Here is an 18,693-nt window from a genome sequence, read left to right on the forward strand (position 1 = left end):
ATATTAGACTGATGCATTTGGTTGTCTAAGGTTATGTTTGGTTGTCAATGATTTGAGGATTTTTTTTCCCTGCTAAGAGTTTTATCTCTACTTAGAATGTTGGAAACCTGTATTTTTGGGGGTGTATGTACGGTGAAAAAAACCTATTTATCATTTATTTTTTCATCATATTATGATGTAGTATTAGATGATAGGTTCATAGAATTATAATTGAAATATAATAAATAGTCTTTAATCATTTAATATCACATCATGAGATAATGAAATGATTATGAGAATTAAGATAATAAATAGTATTATTCTTGTACGGTTTCTACACTTTAGAAATTTGACTAAACTAACCTTATTCATTTTACATACTCTCTATTAAAAATACGAAACTTCAAAATTATTTCGAATTTGAGTCATTCTACATATCATCCTTATACTACATATGTTTATTTTTATTTTTTATTCCTGTTAAACTAAATTAGTTTTTTTATTCATCATTTATATATCACATATTTGGTAAAAAAATAATAAAAATAAAATTATTTATGATATATTGTGTAGAAATAGTAAGTAAAATTTTTCTTTGAATGTGAGCCTTTAGATAAATTCTTTTCAATCTTCGGGCTCCGAAGAGCGAAACCCGAATCACAGATCAATGTCGCGGTCATCCATTGAGCTCAAACTGCACGTGTCGCAATCTGCTTTTAGTAACACGCAGAGTTCTGTGTAATCGTAAGTCGCGAATCCTTTATTCAACATATCTAAGCACAAACAAAATAAAAACCCTTTTAGCTCAATTGGAAAGGGCAGAAACCCTCAGAAACTTCCACGTCCAAACCCTTAAATCTTAAATAGATATAATTTTTTATACCTCCGACCCCCTCTCTCTGTGTCTGAGGATTTTGCTCTCGCTTCGATTTGGTCCTAGGTAACTCACTACTCCCATCTCAGTCCATTTCTGCTTCTATGCCACTTAATTATTATTTCTTTATTTTGGAATATTTTTCATCCTTGGTACTATTTTTCCCTTCGTTTCATTTGATTTTTCGTTTGATTGTACGTATTCTTGTCTGCGTCTAGGGTTGCTTTGAAATGTAGATTAGTTGTGATGCCTTCAGAATTTTTTCTCGCTTTTCCTCGGTGTTATTAGTGACCCGTTGCGGGATATTCGACTTTTCTTTCAGATAATAGGTTTTTAGCTCTCATTCTCCGCTTGGTTGACGAAAAAGTACAGAAATCAAGGAAGGAAATGAGAAGTCATTTTTTTTCCCTTTATGTTGTTTGTAGGTTTGGTTTGGTTTCGCAAGAAAATGAGAACCCAGGCCAGCTAAGACTCTATAGATATAGGGTTTTGTTATTTGGGTCCCAAATAACTCAGTCTGATGGTTTTACTTAAACACTGTTTTGTATTTAGTAACTTTCTTTAGCAATGTATGGAGCATTAGAGATTGTCCTTTTGGAGTCATTTCAGCTCAGTATTATTCCTGTGGGTTTTTATTTTTCCCTGGGTTCTTGGTTTTACCTGGTTTAGGTTTTCACACTCAGCATCCATAAGAATTTGAATAATCTAGTTCAAAATACAGAGGATGTAGTTTCTTGTCATCTTTAAGTATTCCTCATCTCTGAACCCCTAGAGGTTGGCTCAAGTGGTAAAGGCCTTGGGCTTGAGCGTATGCTCTCCCCCCAGGTCTAAGGTTCAGATCCCATTGGGTGCAAACAATCTATAGGGACCATTGAACTGGGGGATTTTCCTCTTGAATTACTTGAAGTGCACTTGTGGGAGACTCCTTACCGAGAGCCTGTGCGCCCCCGGAATTAGTTGGGACACTGTTCCCAGACACCCGATGCCAATAAAAAAGAAGGATTCATCATCTCTGTACAAAGGCCACCATTTGGTTTTTAGAACAATCAAGGGAAAAGAACTGAAATAAAAAATGGATTTACTTCAGCAATCATTGTCCCTTATTTTTCCAGCTTGTCCATAAGACTTGTAATAATGCCATTTACATGATTTTTTTTATTGGCACCGGGTGTCCAAGAGCAACGTCCCGACTAATCCTAGAGGTGCATAAGCCCTCGGCAAGAAGTATCCTGCAAGTGCACCTTGCGTAATTCAAGGGGAAAATTCTCTAGTCAGATAGGCCATAGAGATTATTTGCACCCTGTGGGATTCCAACCTTAGACCTAGAGGGAGCATACCTCTAAGCTTAAGGCCTTTACCACTTTAGCCAACCCCAAGGGATTATTTGCATGATTATGTTATCCATAATAATATCAAATTTAGATCCTTTGTTTCAAAATTGGAGTACAAAGTATATAGTTTAGCCTAGAATGAATGGTTCATTAATTATGTGTTTATATGTTAAAGTTCCTTATTCTGTCTGTCTCTTTCTTTAACTTCAAATTACATGTACTTCAAAGTAAAAGAAAATAAGTAATTGATTTTACGTCCTATTTGCATGGTACTTCATAGTGCCACAAAGAAGTTTGATTGAACTGATTTTTTTAAAATTTTTTTATTAATCATTCCTTTGCAGATTTTGTAGTCCCTAGTTACTTAAAAAAGAAAAAAGGATTTTGTACTCCATAGTTGGGGTGGATACTCCCAAAAGCTACTGGGGAATGTTGTAGATCATGTTTTTGGGGTTTGGAGGCTAGTAAAATGTTCTTTGAAAGAAGGTCTATCTTTTAAAAGGAGGGCGGATTACTTTGATTAAAAGCACTCCATCTAACCTTCCTACATGCTACCTATCCTTATTTCCACTCCCAGCTAGCATTGCAAAAAGACTGGAGAAACTTTAGCGAGAATTCTTATGGGGGGGGATAGGAGATGAGTTTAAGTTTCATTTGGTGGGATGGGATAAGATATGAACTCCGTTGAGAGATGGTGGGTTGGGGGTTCGGGATTTAAGGGCTTTTAATTTGGCTCTTTTGGGCAAATGGTTGTGGCGGTATAATTTTGAGAGAGAAGCTTTATGGAAAGGAGTGATTGACATAAAGTTTGGCAGCGAATGTGGGGGTTGGTGTTCAAAAGAGGGAAGGGGGACTTATGGAGTGGGGCTTTGGAAGTATATTAGGGGGCTCTTTCCAGTGTAATACCCGGTTGTGCTTGGGGGATGGTAGTAGGATCAGATTTTGGATGGATAGGTGGGTGGGAGATATGACTCTAAAAAATCTTTGCTATTGCAAGGGAAAAAGTAGCTAGAGTGGCTGATTTGAGGGTGATTAATCAAGACACACAGGAGTGGAATATTAGCCTTATCAGGGATGCAAATGATTGGGAAGTAAACGACTTGATGGAATTTATGAATCTACTGTATAGTGTGCCCATTGCTGCCAGAAATGAAGACGAGATGGCATGGTGTCCTAATAAAAAGGGGAAATTCTCAGTACGGTCCTTCTACGCAGCCAATACCATACAACAAAGGCCCAAGTTTCCGTGGAAGAATATCTGGAGAAGTAAAGCTCCCACCAAGGCTCTTTTTTTTTGTGTGGACAGCAGCACTAGGGAAGATTTTGACCACTGATAATCTTAGAAGACGTGGCCTCACAATTGTGGAATGGTGTTGTTTGTGTAGAAATAATAGTGAGACAGTTGACCACCTTCTTCTACATTGCAAGTTCGCAAGCGAGATATGGAACTACTTCTTCAACAAAATGGGATTAGCATGGGTAATGCCAGGTAGGGTGGAGGACCTAATAGCAAACTGGAAAGGAATTACTGGGACTCAGCAAATTGCTGCCTTATGGAGGATGGCTCCAATATGTATTTGTTGGTGTATTTGGAGAGAGAGGAACGAGAGAATTTTCGAGGATCATGAACGATCCTCGAAAGAGTTTAGGAGTTTCTTCTGGAAGACCTTATTTCTGCGGGCTATTGCTCTAGATTTTAATGGCCTAAGCTTCCATGATTTTCTTATTTCTGTTTCTAGTACTTAATTAGGTGTATGTTCATGTATACCTCCTGTGTACCTGGGCTATGCCCATCTTTTATTAATAAAGCTTTCTTATTACCTATAAAAAAAAATGTTCTAGACCAACCCCTAGGTGTTGGCTCGAGTGGTAAAGGTCTTAGTCTTGGTGGTATGCTCTTCAAGGTTTGAATTCCACTAGGTGCAAACAATCTCTAGGGGCCATCGAACTGAGGGATTTATCCCTTGAATTACCCAAGGTGCACTTGCGGGAAACATCTTGCCGAGGGCCTGAATACCCTCAGGATTAGTCAAGAAGCTGTTCCAGACACCCGGTGCCAAAAAAAAAAAAAAAATTATGTTCTAGACCCTTGAACTACCTCTCTTTTTGAAATGACTTTCAAAGTTATCATTTAGCCCTCTAATTTGAAACATAAGATGTAATTTATTCTCTAGGTAAGATCTAACGGCTAAGATGGACAAAAAAAAGAGACCTTGCATGATCTTAATGGTTGAATTTTAAAAGATGGGGAAAATTTTAGCATGAGTTGTAATTTGAGGGGACAACTTTGTTACTTTGGTAGTTATTGAAAAAGAAATGGCAGTTTGGGGACTAAATTTTTTTCCCTTAAAATGTAGCTTTAAGCTTTGATAAATATATATATTATTTTAAACTCAAATTCCACTTTTTTGCCGAAATTTTCTTGTTGCAAGGGAGAATATAAATTCAAAAGTTCAAAGTATAGAGAATGTTCAAAAGCTATCCAATAGCAAGCGTCTTGAGCCTAAAATCTTAGTTTTTAGTGACCTGAGGATAACTGGTGTTAAGGTATATATTGTTTTCTCATTTAATGGAGACTAGTGTCTAATTCGAAGTAAGGACATGCAATGCAATTATACAGAACCTCAAGGCAAATTGATATTATTTTCTGTCTATTTCATCGTGTGGTATAATATCATCAGAAAAATATCATTTCTGCTTACTTGCAGGTACCAGTTTAGCCCAAGTTGTTGTGACAACAGTTCTGAAGTTTTAGTTTGTTGATTTGATTTTTCAATGGAGGATGCGGAAAATGTCCTTCCTCTTTCTAAAAAGAGGGCTGCTGGAAGGGAACTCACTAAAGATACTGCTGGTCTCGATGATGAGGAAGATGCTCCTGGACAAGAGACTGGGACTTTCAAGAGGGCCAGTGAGGAGGTGCTGTCAACCAGAAGAATTGTCAGAGTTCGTCGAAATCAGACCACATCAGCCCCCTCTTCCAATCCATTTGCCGGGATTAATTTGGTACCTCCTACAGAGTCCAATGCAACCTCAACTGTTACCAGTGTAGCGCAGGCTGCTGATGTGAAGACAGGTTCTGATGATGTAGATGGAAAAGATGAGGAAATTGAGCAGCCAGAGAGCAAAATTGATGGTGCAGAGATTGAATCTTCAGCAGATAAGGAGAATGCTGTGGAGAAGGAGAACATCAATATTGGAATCGAGGCAGCTGGACCTGATGAACAACCTGCAAAAAAAAATTCTGAAAATGAAGAGAAGAAAGATATTGAAAGCGAAACCGTGAATTCAGGTGTGGAAGGTGCCCCTTTGAGTTCATTCCAACAGCTTTCAAGCAGCAAAAATGCCTTCACTGGCCTTGCAGGAACTGGAATTTCCACTTCTACCTTTTCCTTTGGTTCTATTTCAACAGATGGATCAACACTCGGTACTGCTTCTGTGTCTCTTTTTGGAGTGAAAGATGACAAGCCTTTTGGTCTGGGCCTCTCTACTAATGGAAGTTCTTCAATTTTTGGCACTTTGGGCGCTACAACTGTTTCAAGGAGTGAGGGAACTGGTTTTCCATCAATGCAGGAGGTTGCAATTGAGACCGGGGAAGAACATGAGGAAGTGGTTTTCACTGCCGATTCAGTGTTGTTCGAATTTGTCGATGGAGGTTGGAAGGAACGTGGGAAAGGAGAACTAAAAGTTAATGTGTCCACAACTGGGACTGAAAGAGCCCGAGTTCTTATGCGAGCCAGAGGAAATTACAGGTTAATTTTGAATGCTAGTCTTTACCCGGACATGAAGCTCACAAATATGGAGAAGAAAGGCATCACTTTTGCCTGCATTAATAGTGCTAGCGAAGGAAAGGATGGTCTTTCGACATTTGCTTTGAAGTTCAAGGACGGCTCCATAGTGGAGGAGTTTCGAGCTGCTGTTACCGCACATAAAGGTAAGGTGTCGACAGTTCTGAAGACTCCAGAAAACTCCCCCAAGGCTTCTGATGATTGAAAGGTGCTCCCTTGTTGTACACGGGGTGGAAATCCTCTGTCCCCTTGCAAGAGAAGTTGATTCAGAATTCGGAACCCTAGTTCGTCTGTTGCAGAGTTTACAGAGTCTTTTCCTTTTTGTTGTAGTTTAATTTCATTGAGGAGAAATTCTGTTGACGTCATTTTGGATAAATCTTGGTTCAGACTCTGCATAATTTGAGCTTGAAAGACATTGATGTTGGTCGCAGGTTTATGTAGTTCCCTAAATCTGGGATATATATCGAGTTGTAATGTCATATGTTGGATATCTTCTTGCTCCCAAAAATCAAAAAGTGGATAACCATATTGCCTTGATGATTGGATTGGAGTGATTTCATTGTATTTCCTCCTCTTTTTTTGGCATTGTTAATGGTTGGCTCGAAACCCGAGTGGTAAGAGTCGTGATCTCATCTTTGTGGTATGTCTCCTTTGGGTTCCATATCTGTACCTTTAGATTCAAACATCAAAGGCTACGTTCCAATGGTTTACCAAGACTTGATATCCAGATGGATAATTTCTTTTAAAATATGGCTATCCTTAGTTTTTCCTTCTATTCTCCCCATACTACCAGACTACGACTGCTATTACACAGGGGTGAATAGGGAACACTTTGATAATACCCAGTAAGGTGTAAGTTACAAGATTTGAAAAATGATATAAATACAATAATGTCTTTGATTTAAAACATGATTGTGTAATGAGTTGTAAATATTCGACCTGTTGACCACGTATCTACGGCTTTTTTTTAGTTCCTTATCCACCTTGTTTTGTGCATGTTTGTTTGTAACGAGCATATGTTATGATACCCGAAAATCTGTTCACTTTTTATTTCGTTGTTTCCATATGTTGTTGCATGCCTTGACGTCAGTGTAGAGATGAAGAAGAAACTATCTGTGTGCTTTTACATTAATAATTAAGCCACGTCAGCTTAAAATTTATTAGATACGCTTATGTTTTGAGAATATCTTATGTCCCATAAAAAAAACTTGAAGACAGGCAAAATTAGAAAAAGAAAATACATAATAAAATGGAGATGAAGTTAGTAAATTAAATAGGAACAAATAAATTAAATGGGAACAAATAAATTAAATAGGAACAAATAAGTAGTTCCATATGGTAATTATTCAGGACATCTTTCGATAATATACGATTTCTGGGCACTCCTGTGTAATTATTTGGGTCACAGCAACCAGAAACCAAACTCTAGAGAGGCCCTTGAGGACGTTTCGGCCTGCATTCCTGCGAGCAAGTACCCAAACAAGCACCCACTTGATCTCCATCTACGAAATAGAACAGAGCAAAAACAACAAAACAAATACATTAACAAAGACCAGCTTACTGGGAGGGAGGGAGGGAGAGAGAGAGAGAGATATATATACTTGGGTTTCCTCTGGTGCTGATTTTGGAGCACTGCTGCTCAGCACACCTAAGCCTGCAGGCGTTATAGCGTTCCTTTGCGTGGTTACCGAGTTCATTTTCATTGACTATGGGCTTCATGGCTTTTTTCAAGCACTTGAGGGAGCACGAAAATGCAGGCTGGAAGGAATCCAGACAACAGAGGCTGAAGCAACTTTCATACTTCTGCTTATCGTAGGCCGTGGAATCCTTCACAACCATCCCCAGCATCAAACAAACCACCACAATTGCTACTGATCTAAGTTTCGTTTCCTCCATTACTATTTCTTCTTCTTCTTTCTTCTTCTTCTTCCTTCTTCTTCTTCTTCCCACTGATATGATTTTCGAATTAAGTTGAATGATGCCTCGTCTGCTGTGTATTTCAATGAATTGGGATGAAACCAACCGAGGAACGAAAATATGGCAGATAACTGAATTCTAGCACTTTGCTTACCCAAATTACTTTGAACAATGTCCTTAAAATAGACAATTGCATAATTTGACCAACTTAATTTCTATTTACATACAAATTGTCAATTCAAAACTAACATTTAACTAACTTTCTAACAGATTCTTTTACAACTAATCAAGTCATGAATCACAATCAGTTAGCATCTTATCTTGTTGGTTATAGAATCTTCCATACCAAATTACTAATAATCCTCCTGGGACCTATCCAATTTAATTGCATAGTGTCTTGTGAGTGATTTTAATTACATGCATGGTGTGATATCATAAAGGGTGAGAGTACGTGCTACGTCTTACGCGTTTCAATACTAACTAATACGTACTTGTATTTTTCCTTTCATAAAAGAAATGCATCCACATGTAATTTAACGTTAGAAAATACTATTTTGATGAGAATAACATGGCAATACCGCGTCATCACGGTCAAACGTTAATGGTGTATATTGACATGGATGCCACGTGGCACTGTCATGTTATTTTAATAAAGAGAAATACTCTAATTATAAAATAATTATATAAAAATAATCTCACAAATTAATGTGGTCAGATATAATTTTTCAAATTATAAAATTTTTTTTTTAACATTTTTTATCATTAATATATATATATAATTTCACTAATAATCACTTCCATAACTATTAAATAACAAATTAATAAAATTAAAATATATAAACAGTAATATTGAGCGATATTTTTGTGAAATTTCACTAACATTTTCCTTTATAAAATAATATCTTATTAGAAGTCAAGATGCGCTTTTCCCAAAATAATGGAAAGAGCAATGCGTAAGATAAGGCATCTAACAACGAGACTCCTTTATATTTTTCTTTTCTATTATGGATAATGTAATTACTATCAAATCGTAGAAGAATTAATGACTCTCGATTCCCCTGAATTTGATCCAATAAGGTGTGTAAAAAGCGTTACTTGGGATAAAGTATTTAAACAAGACCCATATTATTTTTCATCATAAATTTTATTATATTTAATTGTACTTTTCACCCCTCGTATTTTAATTGGATGTCATTTAAATGAATGATATATGAAACGTTATTTTCAATATCACACATTAAAAAAAAAAAAAACTCTAAATATATTATAGAGAATTCTATATTTTAGATTATTTGCTTCCTTGCATCTTGGCTACCAAACGTGCCTTTTCTACCATGTTCATGGCATTATGGGGTTTTGTTATGCCATTTCTCAATGTGTAGGAGAAGAAGGTATTAGATTTCGAAAAAATTTTACTCATCATCATCATACATTACATATAATTTTTTAATTTTTATTCACTACATATAAGATTGTATAACTTATATTTTCTTCGATCCTATAACAATTTAATTTGCTTAAATATTTCAAAAGAACCAATCCATTCCTTATATTTATGGCATTATTGTTGGCCCAGCCTCACACTTTATAATTAGATTCTTCTAAAATTTAATATAAGTAGACTAAATTTATAACTTTAAAAAAATGATATTTATACTTATAAATTATGTCAGTATTGTATACTCATTTTTTTAAAAAAATAAATAAATATTTGATCGATAAAAAAAATTTTAATAATAAATTTTACTCCTTAAAAAAAAAAAAAAAAAAAAAAGAAAGAAAGAGGTGAAACTTGCACAATTCAAAACTTTATCGGGTATCACTCAAACTCCGCCCCTGCCTTTTCATATACATAAATAAACAATCAGTGCATGACACTATGACCATTATAGGTGGGCTTTTCACTATGAGTAATGCTATATATAGTTATTTTTATATATTTTTTATGCACTCTACTGATATGATTAACTAGATTAATTTTTTTTAATATACAACTAATTATATCACTGAAGTGCACAAAAAAATTTATAAAAATGACTGCACATAAAATTTTTATTTCACTATATATTTGGGGCCTCTCTTCAGCTTCTTAAATGTCTACATCTTTGTAACTACTGTCCAATGCAAAGCAAGAGGTAAACCAGGATCTCAACGTTTGATTTTGTAATGCTTACGTGACATTAATTCATTGGTTGTAGATACAGGCTTCGGATTCACCTTAACTTTGACCGTCGAACGACTGACGACTGACGATATCAGAATCTATAAGTAAAAGATAGCCATCTCACGTGTCAGATGCTGGCCAATCCCAAACACCATCTCTTGAATTTTACTTTCCAAATATACCCCCCCAAAGCAAGATATATCCCTTTTACCTCTCGTCCAAAAACCTCTCTCAATTGCTGACGACATAACCGAAAATCCAAAAATCCTCTCTCAAAATCTAGGGTTTCACCGACGCTACCCTTGAGATCCCAGTAATCTAATTATTTTCAATTTTTTTGGGCTTCTAGGGGCTTCGTTTTCACAAGATTTTATCTAATTGGTGTTTGGTTCTCGAGTGAGTTGCCTAGGGCCTCTTCTCGTTTGGATTGCCCGAGTTTTTCATCAGCTGTTTCGGTTGTACAGGGATTTTAGGGGGATTTCAGTGCTTCTTCTGGAATCGATTGATTTATCATTTTCTGAGATTGGTGTTTTGATTTCCGAGAAAAATTAGGATTTTTAGGTTTTTTTTGGAAGGAATTGATGGCTACGGCGGGAGAAGAAGAGGTAGAATATGAGAGCGATCCAGAGGAAGTGAAGCGGTCGCTGGCGATGCGGAGGCGAGAAGCAAGTGATGACGAGGAAGGCGAAGGAGAGAGGAGAGAGAAACCGAGGGTGGACAGGAGGGTTGTGACTCATTCGGACGAATCGGACGGCCAGGGCGGGGTCGCGGAGTACGAGGATGATGAAGAACTAGATGAGGAAGAAGAGCAGGAAGACGAAGAAGATGAAGAAGGGGAGGTTGAGCTGGATGGGGATGCAGGGGAAGAAGAAGAGGAGTTATATGGGGACGGAAGGATTGAAGGAGAGACGCGTGTTGGTAGTGGGGTCGATTCAGCGGTTTCAAGGTTGAATGTTAATGAAGCGCACGGTGATGAGAGGAGGTCTGTGGACGATTTGGCAGAGGTACAGGGAGAGGATCGGGGAGAGGGGGAGGAGAAGAAGGAGAATGAGCCCTTTGCGGTGCCCACTGCCGGGGCTTTCTATATGCATGATGATCGGTTTAGGGACAATGCTGGTGGTCGACCCAGGTATATTTTGGTTTTGGGCTCATATTATCGGCTCAGGCATGATTTTATTTATTTATTTTTTAACGTATTGGATTCAAACTCAGCCTTCTACTTATCAAAAAAAATTTTTAACGTATTGGAATATGTTTGGAGTCTAGGTTTAATTTGCATTGGCCTTGATCTATAACAGTTTTATATTTTTGGTATTGACCTTGAATTGGCATTTAGACAAAAACAAGTCAGAATGAAGATGTAAGCTTGTTTTAATGGGTTTTTTTTTTTTTTCTTTCTTTTTTTTCAGGATAGATTATATCGTGAGTTCAAATGTTGGATTAGTTTAAGATTGAGTTGTAGCTTGAGGGGCTTTTGTGCTACCATTTGGGGTATGTTAAATGAACACCAAATTAGTTATTGTGAATATGCGTAACGGGCTTAGGGTCCATGACCTTCTTCTTTCTATTGTAACCTCTAGCTAGGTGTTCCTCATGTATACTTCTTGTGTACCTGGGCTTTGCCTATTTCTATGAATATAACTTCTTGATTTATCTATAAAAAAAAAAAAAAAAAAGTTGTGAATATGCAATATATTGGAATGTTGATTGTTCCATAATCCTATTGAAATTATAGCTCGACTATTTTTATTTTTTTTATAAGTAAAAGAAAACTGATTAATGCAAGTAGATAGGCTTAGCCCGAGTACACAGGAAGTATACAAGCGGAAACACCTAAATACAAGCTATGAAACTAGGAAGTGGCAAAGTCTAAAAGGGAAACATTTAAAGAATCCCCATTCAATACAAGAGTATTCGCCCAAGAACAAAGAGTTCGAAAGAAAATGTCTAATTTCTCCCAACGAGTGAGCTCCGTCATCAAAACAGCGTCCATTCCTTTCTAGCCACAAACACCACATTAGACATAGAGGTATCATCTTACAAATATCAGCAGTGTGATGGCTGCCCATGGATTCTTTCCAACAAGCCAATAGATCCACCACTCTCTTGGGCATCACCCAAGCAATTCCCAACCTGCTGAGAATCTCATCCCAAAAATTCTTTGTGACCTTACAATGCATAAACAAATGATCAACCAGCTCCCCATCTTTCTTGCACAAATAACACTGCCCAGGCATATTATACCTCGCTTCCTCAAATTATCCGTGGTTATAATCTTCCCGAGTGATGCCAACTAGCAGAAAAAAGCATCTTTGGTCGGAACCTTGGATTTCCAAATACACTTCCAAGGAAATTGGTTGACACAATGACACATCAGCACTTTATAATAAGAGCTGACAGAAAATTGAATTTCCAGTGTTTCCACAACGTTCTGTCCTCTCCTTCCTGCACCATTTTAATGTCATTCAGTCTACTGAAAAAATAGTAATAATCGGCACTTCCCAATCATGAGCATCTCTAAAAAATCTCACATTCCGTTGGGAATATTATTGGAAAAAGATACCGAATCAGCAACAGCAGCATCCTTGTCTCTTGCCATTTTAAATAGGGAAGGAAAAGCATTCTTGAGAGTCAATTCCCCATGCCAAAAATCATGCCAAAAGCGAATCCTATTTCCTCCTCCAACCTTTTGGAAACATGTTTAGCAAAATCCCCCCAACCATTCTGTATGTACTTCCACAAGCCCACAGCATACACACTTCTGACTTCATTAGAACACCAACACCCCCGCGCTCTCCCCTATTTAACATCAAAAATATTTTTCCATGACATATCCCTCTCTAGTTGATATCTCCGAAGCCACTTTCCAAGAAGAGCTTTATTAAAAGGCCTCAAATTACGGATCCCCAAACCCCCACAAGTAACTGATGAGCACACTTTATCCCAACTTACTAGATGCAGCTTCTTGTCATCACCAAGACCACCCCACAAAAAACTGCAAGAGATTATTTCAATTCTACAAGCCACCCCAACGGGCAAAGGGAAGAGGGAGAGAAAATACGATGGAAGATTGGACAGCATACTTTTAATCAGAGTAAATTTTCCCCCTTTGGATAAATAAATCCTTTTTCACCCAGCTAACCTTTCTATTTTCTCAATCACTCCATCCCAAATCGACAAAGATTTATAAGGGGCACACCCAAGGGAAGGCCTAGATATTTCGTGGGAAGCGACGAGATCTTACAACCCAAAATGTTTGCCAAGCCCCTAGAATTCGAGACAGAGCCCACAGGAACAATTTCTGAAATTATAGCTTGACTATTGAAAGACACTTACTTAGAAAGTGCGAATTCATCTTGTTGTACTCATATCCAGTTGCATTTTCTGGGTGGATTAAGTACTTCCTTCCCCCTCTGGCAATGGCATTGCTGTTGAGATTCTTTTGCTTGGTATTTCTGAAAATTTAGATTTTTTTCCCTTGTCTTTCAATGTGATCAAATCCAGTTTATTCTGTCAGGATTATACTACAAAGGCATTACTTCTGTATTTGATGCCTACTGAATTCCTGCCCCTACCCTGGTTTATATCGAGTGATATTGGAGAGACGAATATGAAAGTCTGATTTACAGTTCAGATGAACTATTATCCTGTTTTTGTTTTTTAATGGTTCTCCTTTGTTATCTAGGCCATTCATAGTAAACAATGCGTTAATCTGTTATTGCTTTGTCAGGCGTACACATGGTGGAAGGAGGTTGTGGGAGTCACAAGATGACCGAAAATGGGGCCATGATAAGTTCGAGGAGCTGACTTTTCAGGAAAGGCATTATGAAGAGGTGAGGGTGTAGAGTCTTAGACACTTGTGATCTTCCTGGTGGATATTATTTTAATTGTTCCTCCGCCCGTTCTCTTTTGCGTTTCTGATGCATGATTTCAACATTATACCAGGGTCGGAGAAATTCTAAGGGTCATTATCGAGGTCGTAGTAAAAATCAAAGTATTGACCGAGGGTATTCAAGAGGGAGTAGGTCTAAAGTGAATAACAACCAAAGCCAAGCACCTAAGAGTGTGAGAGGAAGAGGGCCCAGACGATTTGAACCCACATTTAAAAACAAAAGTCAGGCACGACCGACTGAAAGAAAACAGTAAGTATAACATTGACCTCAATGGCTTTCAGTCGATGTTTTCTCATATCTCATCAGGTTATGCTTAAAATTTGTTATGTTTGCTGATGTTTCAGATCTGGGAAGCCTCCTGAGAAAACTTCACATGCTAATTCTGGGAGAGCTTTCATGCCCGTGTCAAATGTGGAATCTGGATCTGTTACTGCTAGTAGGAGGCAAGTGTTTGCATCAAGTTTGAATTCTGCTTCTCCTCCATTTTACCCTTCAGGATCTTCCAATAAAGACATCACTCTGTTGCACAAAAGAGATGTACAAGCTGGTAGTTCCAACAGGAGTTTTCCCCCAAATGTTATGGATGATGGTTCTTCTGTCCAACAAGCAAATGCATTGCGTCGAGGGAAGAACATAGCTGAATCTGTTGGCATGGACAAGCTTTTTATCGATGAGTCCATCAATCCAGGTGCTGGAAAGCCTATGACTAATTCGCAAATTCCGCTTTCTGGATCGTCCTTCGTTAGTGCTACTCAATATCCTCCAACCAGGCCTCCGGGAAGGGGTTTAGCTATTGCAGGACAGGCGAGTTATCAACCTGCTGCTCCTCATAACCAAGTCAATAGAGTTTCTCCTTCAAAAAATTTCCATGCTCTTAAGAGAAGTCCTGCTCAGAGCAGAGTTCAGCCTTCTGTGCAAGCTCCTGCACAGCAGGCAAGCCAGCGCCCTGGTAGTGGTTCTCAAGCATCCTCCCCACCAAAAACAGGTCCTTCAATAAGTTCTTATGAACCCGGAGAAGCTGAATCTCCTTCAGAATCAAATAAATCCAAAGTTGCATTGGTTGGAAATGGAAAAGTCAATGCTCAAAGTACTGGGAGGGGATCTGTTGTGTACAGTGGGGCTCAGGTTATGGGAGCTACTGGGAGCATGGCAGTTGGCCATGGTGATCAAAACCTCTCCGGGGCTCCAGCATTTTTGCCAGGTGAAGTTTCTTGGATCTCTTCCTCAATTATTAAGGAAAAAAAATGCCAGATAATAAAAAAAGTCTCTGGAATGTCATACAAGTAACACTCATTTTTGGATTGCTGTTTTTGGATACACTCAAGTGTTAAGTGTTTTTTTTTAATCATATATTAGTTATTAAATTGTGTAGGTAGTTCTAAAATTATTTGTTGGATGTGGATTAGTAACTAAATTTTTCATACCTACTTATTATGCCATGATTTTGTGAGGCATTGGGAACAGCTTTATATTTATGTACATGTATGTTACTGCAGAGTTTATGGAATCCTTGTATATTTGTTTTTTCCTTTCTTTGTCCTACTTTATTCTTGTTCTTATCTGGTTTGGTTTATGTGCAGTTATGCAATTTGGAGGCCAGCATCCTGGTGGTATTGGAGTTCCTGCTGTTGGCATGGCGTTCCCTGGTTATGTTGCTCAGCCACAACTTGGTTTGGGAAATTCTGAGATGACATGGTATGTTATAATCTGCAGTTTCTTCTGTGAGTCGTCTTGTCTTCTTTGGATCTTCTGTGTCGGACATGATTATTGTAATATTAATGGCTAATTGTTTTATAAGTAATGACTTAATTAATGGCTAATTAAAAGTTCCTTTGAAGTATTACCTATAAAAAAAAATCCTTTGGATTAGGAAATATGCATCCTGATGAAGAGAAACTTATGGATTAGCTTTTGGAAATCCCTTCTATTTTACAACTGGAAGGGAGATGTTTAAACAAGAAACTGATCCCTTTTGGAGGCGAGAGAAATGATAGAAGTTTTGAAGATCGTGAGTGGACAATGGATGAGTTGAAAGCTTTCTTTTTTAAAACTGTGTTCTTTTGGGCGGGGGCAGTAGATTTTAATGTCCATGAGTTTCTTATTTCGGTTGTAACTCCTACTTAGTTATTACTCATGTATGCGTCCTGTGTATTTGGCTATGCCTAATATATTATGAATAAGACTTTATTGATTACCTATTAAAAAATATATATTTTTAAAGGGAAAGAGTGATGATCATTTTTATGTTCTTCAGGCTCCCGGTTTTGGCGGGTCCAGCAGGAGCTTTAGGGGCCCCATATTGTTCACCCTATGTTGTTGATGGTGCTTATCATGCTCGCCCTTCAGGACAGACATCTTCAATCGGTGCCTCAAGGTTGGTAGCATGTTTTCCATGTGTTTGATTATTTACAATGATCAGAGATGGTATCAATGCTTTGTTTTGTTTAACCTGGTAATTTGTGTTTGTTGAAGTGTAATTTGAGGCATTTCTCTATGGTTATATTTCCTTTAGTTTCTAATGCTAGATTGTTAGTTGAATGTTGTCTGGTGGAGATACTTGAATGTTGTGGTGGAGATATATTTTTAAAAAAAATGTTGACTGGCAGAGATTTGGTCAATACTGTGATTTTATCATGACTACTTGTTTGGCATATGGCCATTGTACACATTTTATGGAAGTTGATACTTTGATGATGCTGCTATTGACTAATGTAATTGTTCCAACAGCATTGCACTGTTCTTATATTGTATTTTTGGTTCCTTTGTAGCCAAGAAAATAATTTGAACAAAACCAATAAGGAATGGAAGCCTTCACAGAGGCCTGGTAAGATATTTTCATCAACTCTGTAGCCTTGAACTTTGGTGTCATCACTAATTCCTAAATATATCATCATTTTATTATTATAATCCTGTTGTCAATGTAACTTCGTTTCCCTGCAGAACCTGGGAATGATGAATTTGGGCAGCGACAAAATAAGCCTCGGAGGCAAGTTGGATTACTTATTTTTGGTGCCAAATATGTCTTTGCCACATCCACCCTGGTTAGGGTGGAGTGGAGGAACGTGATCTCTTGTGTTGCCTCTTAAAATCTTTTAGTTTTCCTTTCCCATTATTGCAGATACTCGGAGATGAGTTTTGGCCAGTGAAGTACATAGATACAATGGAGCAGGTTTTAATAAGCAGATAAAGGTTTACTATCACCAATCGAACTTTTCTGTCCTTTGGGTGCTGCAAAATTCTGAGTTGTGATTGCTTGGTACTGCAGGCCTTCCTCCAGGCCCTTTGTGATCTCTAGCTTTTGTTTTAGAGCACTTTGGGCCGCAATAGGTTCCCGACATTTTAGGTAATTAATCTTGCTGTAATTAATGCATTTTATTTTTCTTTCTAATTATTTATTATACTTATCAAAATATTAATGCATTTTATTACTATATAGTTTTTATTTTATAAAATTCATATTTTGTGTTTTTGGGTATGAAAAGATGAATTTAAAAGTTTGCTGTGTTAATATCCTGAGATTTTGTACTCTTTTCTACACGTTACATGGTCATTCTATAATATTAACTCAAATGTGAGATTTCAGCTGTGCGTTTCATGGTATACTACCCTTCTCCTCCTTTACCCCTTCCTCTTTAATTCTCTGCATTATAGGCAAGGCCATTAGGATAAAAATCACGAGTCAATCTGATCGAATTTCAGAGTTGATCATCGTGTGATTAAAGTAATAATCGATTCTTTCGACCTGCTCTTTTTGATTTTTAGTCATTGTGATTAATTGTCTATATGTTAATTGCACCTGCGTTTACAATTTTTGTCTCTGTGCTGACAGCCTGACCCTTCTCTCTCTCTCTCTCTCTCTCTCTCACAGAGTTATATATGGCAAACACCTGCTCATGCTGCACTAAATAACTTGAGAACAATATTGAGGCTTGACAGGTGGCAGTTCCTTGTTTAAAAGTGAGGTAGGAATATGCATCAAATGATAATCACTGAACTTAAAGTCTCGCTAGTTGGCATTGGATGAAATTGTGATAATGTCTTGTCATTATTGCTTTCAGGTTTTCTTGTGGTTTGGTTTTCTAGTGAAGCTTGTGAGAAATGTAGGGTGGCTTCCAAAGATATAGAGAAAGTCAAAAGAACAAGATCCATTGTGCAGCAGCTGTTTGATCAGTGGCGTTAATTTTTTCTATTTATATAAAGGGTGTGGGTTTAAATTTTTTTCTTCGTGACAAATAACAATTATTTTTAGAGGACCTTAAGATGAATGGGATTTTCTCCACTTGAGGATAGTTGCTGGCAATGTTGCAGCCAAGAGTTTATAAGAGTACACCACGGGAGTGTCAGGTTGGTGGTGGTATTTAGTATTTGGTGTAATGGGTTTTGGGTTACTGATGTTTTAACAGACTATTATTTGTGATAACTTATCTCTCTCTAGGCAATAACCACGCTTGTCTATGATTTGTTCTATTGGCCTAATTTTTATTTGCTTCTAGCGTTGACATGCAAATCTACGTAGGTGGAGGATCCCAACCTCTGCAACTGCCTCGCCAAATTCCGAGTGTTGCCAGGGGGAACGGGGAGTAGTTCGCGCCTATTATTTTTAGATTTTGTTAGTTTTAAGAAAATCTATTTTTTTATTTTTAAAATTTTAAGGAATAACTATTATATAGATTAGTTATTGCTAATAATGACAAAATAACTATATCTTCTATATATAAAAAAATAGTTATTTCATTCCGCATGGGATAGT

At 37.4% G+C, this 18,693-nt stretch overlaps 3 protein-coding genes across 4 annotated transcripts; 2 read left to right on the top strand and 1 right to left on the bottom strand.

Moving 5' to 3' along the window:
• Positions 1-762: 762 nt before the first annotated feature.
• Positions 763-6,506, top strand: LOC122301071 (nuclear pore complex protein NUP50A-like). Its single transcript, XM_043112150.1, has 2 exons — positions 763-919; positions 4,893-6,506. The coding sequence occupies exon 2, from the start codon at positions 4,960-4,962 to the stop codon at positions 6,172-6,174; it is 1,215 nt and encodes a 404-aa protein (XP_042968084.1). The 5' UTR covers positions 763-919; positions 4,893-4,959; the 3' UTR covers positions 6,175-6,506.
• A 687-nt stretch (positions 6,507-7,193) lies between these two features.
• On the bottom strand, positions 7,194-8,048 carry LOC122301072 (thionin-like protein 2). Its single transcript, XM_043112152.1, has 2 exons — positions 7,571-8,048; positions 7,194-7,471 (listed from the first exon to the last, which is right to left on the bottom strand). Exons 1-2 carry the CDS (start codon positions 7,863-7,865, stop codon positions 7,395-7,397), a joined length of 372 nt encoding a protein of 123 aa, XP_042968086.1. The 5' UTR covers positions 7,866-8,048; the 3' UTR covers positions 7,194-7,394.
• Positions 8,049-10,254: 2,206 nt separating this feature from the next.
• On the top strand, positions 10,255-18,410 carry LOC122301073 (protein MLN51 homolog). Of its 2 annotated transcripts, XM_043112154.1 has the most exons (12): positions 10,255-11,179; positions 13,781-13,883; positions 13,996-14,192; positions 14,288-15,144; positions 15,524-15,638; positions 16,198-16,317; positions 16,712-16,767; positions 16,884-16,929; positions 17,062-17,132; positions 17,209-17,286; positions 17,812-17,905; positions 18,002-18,410. In XM_043112154.1, the coding sequence occupies exons 1-9, from the start codon at positions 10,632-10,634 to the stop codon at positions 17,087-17,089; spliced, it is 2,070 nt and encodes a 689-aa protein (XP_042968088.1). In that variant the 5' UTR covers positions 10,255-10,631; the 3' UTR covers positions 17,090-17,132; positions 17,209-17,286; positions 17,812-17,905; positions 18,002-18,410. The 2 variants fall into 2 exon arrangements, with proteins under 2 accessions (XP_042968088.1, XP_042968087.1); XM_043112153.1 differs by having other exon boundaries at positions 17,062-17,286.
• Positions 18,411-18,693: the final 283 nt, after the last annotated feature.

The sequence above is a fragment of the Carya illinoinensis genome, chromosome 2 (genome assembly GCF_018687715.1).
Source record: "Carya illinoinensis cultivar Pawnee chromosome 2, C.illinoinensisPawnee_v1, whole genome shotgun sequence".
Lineage (NCBI taxonomy): Eukaryota > Viridiplantae > Streptophyta > Magnoliopsida > Fagales > Juglandaceae > Carya > Carya illinoinensis.

Coding starts and splice junctions, on each gene's coding strand:
- LOC122301072 (XM_043112152.1), bottom strand. CDS start 7,865: ATGGAGGAAACGAAACTTAGATCAGTAGCAATTGTGGTGGTTTGTTTG. Junction 7,472..7,570: donor CAGCACCAGAGGAAACCCAA/GTATATATATCT, acceptor TCTATTTCGTAG/ATGGAGATCAAGTGGGTGCT.
- LOC122301071 (XM_043112150.1), top strand. CDS start 4,960: ATGGAGGATGCGGAAAATGTCCTTCCTCTTTCTAAAAAGAGGGCTGCT.
- LOC122301073 (XM_043112153.1), top strand. CDS start 10,632: ATGGCTACGGCGGGAGAAGAAGAGGTAGAATATGAGAGCGATCCAGAG. Junction 13,884..13,995: donor AGGAAAGGCATTATGAAGAG/GTGAGGGTGTAG, acceptor ACATTATACCAG/GGTCGGAGAAATTCTAAGGG. Junction 14,193..14,287: donor CGACCGACTGAAAGAAAACA/GTAAGTATAACA, acceptor CTGATGTTTCAG/ATCTGGGAAGCCTCCTGAGA.